Source organism: Trachymyrmex cornetzi, unplaced genomic scaffold, assembly GCF_001594075.2.
Source record: "Trachymyrmex cornetzi isolate Tcor2-1 unplaced genomic scaffold, Tcor1.1 scaffold25, whole genome shotgun sequence".
NCBI lineage: Eukaryota > Metazoa > Arthropoda > Insecta > Hymenoptera > Formicidae > Trachymyrmex > Trachymyrmex cornetzi.
Genome location: NW_017297166.1, coordinates 270,798 through 277,836, shown reverse-complemented (window position 1 = coordinate 277,836; position 7,039 = coordinate 270,798). Strand labels below are relative to the sequence as shown.

The window sequence follows — 7,039 nt, the reverse complement described above, 5'->3', positions numbered from 1 at the left end:
TATTAAGGCCCAGTTCCACAACTCACGGTTAACTCTTAACCGAGGTTCAACTTATTCATTGTCTCTTTCCAATTCTCGAATTGGAAAGAGATGAGAAATAAATTGAACTTCGGTTAAGAGTTAACCGTGAGTTGTGGAACTTGGGGTGCGTTCCGTATCTCGCATGGTGCGCATAATGCGTCGTTTATCCTTGTTGCTCACCAAATGTTAAACAAGGACAAAGGATGCATCATGCGCATCATGCGCGATACGGAACGCACCTTGGGGCTAAATCGAGCTGCTCATTTTACGCATGCGCACAAAGTTTCCTAGAGCAGACGAATTCTTGCCAGCTCCCATCACTGCGGAAAAATTCCCCCCGAAAATTGTCGCCATATTGTAATTTTCCATGTCTCACGCACAAACGCTCGCAGAAATAAAGTGAATTTTCATAAAGTTTTTTCGTTTAATTAATCGCAAAAATAGCATACACATGCGCCCGCTGTAGAAGAGGTAACAAATTCTTAACAGAAATATAAACGATAACTTCCGTATGGAAAGAATCTATTGCGAACTATTGAAAAATAATTATTTAGAAATATTCAGAAAATTATTTATATTGTTAGTGGTATTATGAGACTTTATCATTTATTCCTTACACACACGCACGCGCCCGCACACACACCATGTGTGCAAACTCTAAAGCCAGCGGAACACGATGCTTATTTTCCTGCTGGATTGCTAGCTGAATTAGAATGCCACCGTATTGGCTGCGATGCTGTCAGTGCCCAGTATCACAGCCAATACGATGGTAAAGTTCTAATTCAGCTAATAATCCAGCAGGAAAACAAGCATCGTGTGCCGCAGGCTTAACCGTGCAACTTCCTTGACACGTGCACAACGCGAATGCCGTTTGTAAATAAATTTATTTATTGTGAAAAATATTACCTCGGTCGGGAGTTGAACCCGAAATATAGATATTTAGTACTGTATACTTAGCCAATATATTGCAAAAAAATAGGGTCTACTTTGAAACCTGATGACTCTGCTCCTGGGCAAGCTAGAACAATTTTCTTTATGTCATTTTAAAGGTAATGTTTTTGGTTTCAATATTGATGTCGCCATAAGCCACGTCACCATACGTCACAAGGTGAGAGTCGCTTCGAGTAAAAGTTGTGGGCCCCTAAACAGAGGTGTGGAAGTCGCTTTGCGTGAAAGTTGTGTGCCCCTAAGCAGAGAGGAGGGATGAATCACTTAGCGTAGAAAGTCGAAAAAACGTGAAAAAAGTCGTTTTCTTAAATATTTGACCTTGAAAATGACCATGTCGCCAAATTTCATTATTATATTCGTAATCAGCACTTGAAGATATAGTAAGTCAAGCGACAAGAAAATCGGGGGTTTACCCTTTCCGAACTCCATCCAATACCTAAAAGAATTTTAAAGTTCAAAAAAATGGAATCTCATCCGCAACGGATTTCAAGTGGATCAACACATAGTGACACAACAGAACATGTGCTTCAACCGTATGGTAAGATATATACAGTTCATAATTAATATTTTTAGTGTTTTTGATAACTTTGTATTATTTCAACAATTATTTGTTTTATGTTACCATTTTTATATTTGTTTTATAATAATCATCTTCAAAGCTACCCCCTCGGAAGCTTTAAGACAAAGTAATAGTGATGTATATACCGACGTGAAACCTTACATATGCGGAGTGTGTGACAAAACATTTAAGAGAAAAAGTGGTTTGCACAAGCATGAAATAATTCATACAAGTGAAAAACCATATCAATGCGAATTATGTGATAAATCATTTAAGTGAGTAACAAAAATCAGAAGAATTAATTAATAATGCAATCTCTGTGTTTAATTTAATTGGTAACAAATGATTAATATTGCAACGATCATTTTTTTGTCGAAAATTGAATCTAAACGAGCACAAGGTAATACATATCGAAGTGAAATCTCACAAATGCGGAGTGTGTATTAAAGCATTTAAGAGAAAAAGTCATTTGCATCTGCATGAAAAAATTCATACAGGTGAAAAACCATATCAATGCGAACTTTGTGATAAATCATTTATGTGAGTCACAAAAATCAGAAAAATTATTTAATAATGCAATCTCTGTGTTTAATTTAATTGGTAACAAATGATTAATATTGCAACGATCATTTTTTATTCATCAATGGAATCTAAACGCGCACAAAGTAGTACATATCGAAATAAAATCTCACAGATGCGGAGTGTGTGACAAAACATTTAAGAGAAAAAGTGATTTGCATAAGCATGAAATAATTCATACAAGTGAAAAACCATATCAATGCGAACTTTGTGATAAATCATTTAAGTGAGTAACAAAAATCAGAAGAATTATTTAATAATGCAATCTCTGTGTTTAATTTAATTGGTAACAAATGATTAATATTGCTACGATCATTTTTTAGTCGAAAATCGAATCTGAACGTGCACAAGATGGTACATATCGAAGTGAAATCTCACCAACACGGAGTGTGTGATGAAACATTTAAGAGGAAATATGATTTGCGTCGGCATAAAAAAATCCATACAGGTGAAAAACGATATCTATGCGAATTTTGTGGTAAATTATTTAAGTGAGTAACAAAAATGAGAAGAATTGTTTCATAATGCAATCTCTATGCTTAATTTAATTGGTAACAAATGATTAATATTGCTACTATCATTTTTTAGTCGAAAATCGAGTCTAAACACGCATCAGATGGCACATATCAATGCGAAACCTTACAAGTGTGACCAATGTGAGAAAAGTTTCACATCAAAACAAATGTTGCGTTATCATATAAATAGGAAGCACAACGCTAAAAGACCGTATAAATTTGATGAATATCCAACTACATCTATCTATTTTCCATTCGATATTACTCATACAAAAATACATACAGATGAGGAACTACATCTTTGCGAGGTATGTATGTACCTTCAAATTATCGTTAGTGTTCTTTTCAATAATTTCTCATTTGGTTGTTCTTTTATTTTTACTTTTCTGTACATATAAATATGCTGGATTTTATGTTTGCGGCATAACTTTTACTTCCAATGATAACTTAAACGTTCATAAATTTGTACATATCATAAATTTGTCCATGGCGATTAAAAGTAGTATGAATGTTTGGTGTGTGACAAGAGCTTCCCGCGAAAAGATGATGTTATTACACATATGTTAAATCAGGTCATTCATGAGAAAACGTTTAAATCCATTAATAAATTCTCATTTGTCTTCTTATTTGTGATATATATTGGATTGAAAGAAAAATTCTGCGGTACTTTATTAGCACAAATTGGAAATACAATATTTTCGTTAAAAATGATTAAAATTAAAATTTAAAAACGGTTTCAAAGTTTGAAATCTCTACTTTCGAACGATTACTGTAAGTTTTAAATTTATGTGGGTTTGTCATTTTTATATATAGAAAGCTATGAGATGAAAGAAAGGGAAATTTATCTCCTCACTTCAAGGGTATGTCACGTGCCAAAAAAATTTGCAAAAATTATCGGTTATCTATATGATGAACATTTGGAATTTTTTCAAAATCGTTAAAAAAAATATTTCTACGATTTTTTGTTCTTGAGTTATTCGCGAATTTAGTAAAAAGGAGCATTCTGAATTTGATTGCTCATAACTACAATAAAAATCATCATAACGCAATTAATACAACAGATTCGTAAAGCTGCAATGTTGCTCCATCAAGTGGTATAATTATCAATTTAAAAAATAGAATTCAGGTACATTTGAGTTAAAAATGTGATACTATTATCCCCCCCTCCCCCCCCCCATATAACCATTGCACAATGGAAAAAAAGAGAGTAGTATCACATTTTGAACTCAAATGTACATATATTCTATTTTTTTTTTAAATTGACAATTACACCACTTCATGGAGAAACGTTTCAGCTTTAAAAATCTGTTTTATTAATTGCAGTACGATGATTTTTACTAGTGAGTTATGAGCAATCCAAATCAGAATGTCCTTTTATTTAATCCATGTGTGACTTGGTAACAAAAAGTCGTTTTTTAACATTTTTTGAAAACGTACATTTTTTAAAACTATAAAATTTCACGCCAGATAGTCGAAAATTTTGCAACAAATATATTCTGTACATAATTTTGATTTAACAAAATTCCGCAGAACTTTTTCTCCAACACAATACTCGTAATCATATTTTAGTAGATAATTGTAATATACAATAACACATTTCATAAAAAATTATTTATTTTTTAGGCTCGCATATGTAATGACTCAGTAGTAAAGAACAAACCACAATTGACAATGTGATAGGTAGAAAGCAATTATAACAACTGTGACTAATATTGACGAATCATTGATGAAAGAAGATGAGAATAAAAATATAATTTTTTACGAGATATAATGTGTATGTATAGATGGAAATTTTCCAGTAATTATAATTTTTCCATGAGATTTGAATACTGTCAGACACAGGAGCACTGACGTGTAAATTTGACAATGCGTTCAGAAGGCGAAACAGTCCAGTAAATTCTCAATGTTTACTCTTTAAATAATTTGAGAAGATCGATTCTTGCCTTACGTCCTTGTTGGATTTAATGTAGTACAATCGCGAATTGAATACCTACAAAATTTTTTAAATTTGAAACTATATATTGTACTAGATATTGACATACTTGTGCAATTATTGCTGGATTCACACTGCATACGAATTGCGTCGTACGACGCAAATCGGATGCAGTGTGAATCCAGCATATGTCATTGGTATGTGCGATTCCGATCGCGGTCGATGGCGTCCTGTCCCGTCTCGCGCAGCTCCGTGACTACTCGGGCGTCTCCGTTGTTTCCGAGAATTTCGTATCGCGCACAGGACACGCGCCCGTAAACAATACCTTATCGTTCTCGCTCGAAGCTAATTTCGCTTCCGCGTGGTGCGTGTTTCGGAACGATGCATTTATTCGGAAACATCGCGACACGCCATTTCGGATTGGAAACGCGGTTTGCGATCGTGGGTGTCGGTGTTGTATGTCGCGGTAAGTAGAACGTCATTGGTCGCTTCCGAGTTCTTCGCATTCCTCGGTGATGACGTCACGCGTAAACATTGCCGGTGCCGCGTCGTTCAACGTTTCGCCCCTTTTTTTTCGCGAGATTCTATCGCCCACGTAAAATACACATCGAAAGCCGATGAAAAAAGTGGTAGTGCAATTGTATTGTCAGATCGCGTGCGAAGTGCGTTGCGTTTTAACCTTGGTTTTAACGGTGGTCAGGCGATCTTTCGACCATTCCGGTTGATCCTGAGTGGTGTTCGCGGTTTGTACATGCATAATTCACTCGTTAAGTCGTATTCGCGTAAACTGCGAATAAACGTCGGGAGCGACTCTGATTCTTCTAATCGATTCGTATTTGCGTACGAGTGTTTTTAGTGAATAAACTGAAAGTGCACAGGAGAGAGATCACCTGGAAAAGGGTACGCGGAATCAGAAAAGTGAGTAAAATATTGCAATGGAAGATAATATCGCTCATTTGCTATACGTAATTCGAAAATTTTTAGATCGCTTACAGAAAAAGAACGGAAACGTGAAGTGAAAAGATAGAACACATTTTTAAAAAACAATACTTTTATTTCTCTACAATCTATTATTACACCAAAATTGTATTTCAAAATTAATATTACAAAATTTTAATGATTTAAATTTTAAAACATTCAAACTTATTTTCTGGAGAACTTTGTTTTTTGATCGATCGTGTTATAGCAAGTGACATTTTTGATATAGATACCCACACAGCAAATGTATTAAAAATATATCTTAGAGATATCCTAAAGATATATTTGTGATATGTGATATCTTTAGGATATCTGATGTATTTCGGAAATTTTTGCTGTGTGGGTAGAGACATACACGCGTAAGAATATCTTTCGATCTATTTGCACAAATATATAAATGGAATGTTTGGAATTTGAAATTGTATACGCGATTGTAATGTAATGTGACAGAAAATCATGACCACGTGCAGGGAGTGCAAAAAGGTATTCGTAGAGATATCTTTAAAAAATTTGTATTTTTTAGGAAGTACACATTAATTAGCAATTTATTGACGAAGAATAAAATAGATTATATATTTCTTTTCAGATAGATCAGCAGTTGGGCAATCGAATAAACGGAGTCGGAGCAGGAAGGATGGATGATAACAGCGATAAGGAGGTTAGCAAGTAACTTTATTAACCTTTAAGTGAATACGTGGGGTGGCTACAGCATCGCAGATATAGTTTTCTTTAAAACCTTATTCTGGAAAAGGAAAATAAAATGTAATGCCCAGATGTCCAGAAGTCTTAAAGTTCTTAAAGCAGTTAAAGAAGTCTTTATATTACTTTTACATTCCTTTATCTCATAAAGATATAATTAATGTAAATTTAACTATAACGTAATATACTTGTAAAAAATGTAACTATAAAATTAAAATTTTTTAGGATGTTCGGAGTACCCCACGTATCAATTTGTATTTTTAAACTTTAAACCATCTATCTGAAGGGTGAAACCATCTATTGAAAGGTTAACGAAAGGAGGCTGTGCACAACACATTTTCACGATTGATTAAAAATAGAATATCCTACGTTTCGTTATTGCATTAAATATCAGTTCTCGTTTTGCTTGCATGCAAATATTTTCTTGAAAATAATTTCGAATTGAAAGCTGCGTTTTTAATAAAAAATGACATCATATACCGTGCGTGAAATATACATACTGAAAGAGACTGTATCTTCCATGTTTTTACGTATTTATATCAATACGTTGCCGAGGACTGCATCCTCGTAAACCAAAACCGAAATCTTTCTCTAATAATCATAAGATATGCGAAACGATGCCATGGCACGAACAATAAGAGTTTACGATCATCAGACTTGAAGGGGTTAAAGAATTTAGATCGCACAGCGATGCGTTTTCTCGGTTCTCTTGGCGCGCAACGGGCAATGGAATTCTACCCTATTTTATGTGCATAATAAACAGAATACGAGCCACGTACATACAGGGAGTTCGCATCTTTATACGGA

At 34.3% G+C, this 7,039-nt stretch overlaps 1 protein-coding gene across 1 annotated transcript in view; it reads left to right on the top strand.

Moving 5' to 3' along the window:
- Nucleotides 1-6,203, top strand: part of LOC108761505 (gastrula zinc finger protein XlCGF7.1-like) — a 9,207-nt gene extending 3,004 nt beyond the window's left edge. Inside the window, exons 3-6 of the mRNA XM_018508103.1 lie at nucleotides 1,629-1,760; nucleotides 2,026-2,068; nucleotides 2,696-2,930; nucleotides 6,120-6,203. Coding sequence (XP_018363605.1) covers nucleotides 1,629-1,760; nucleotides 2,026-2,068; nucleotides 2,696-2,930; nucleotides 6,120-6,203 — 494 coding nt within the window. The remainder of the gene's footprint in view (nucleotides 1-1,628; nucleotides 1,761-2,025; nucleotides 2,069-2,695; nucleotides 2,931-6,119) is intronic.
- Nucleotides 6,204-7,039: the final 836 nt, after the last annotated feature.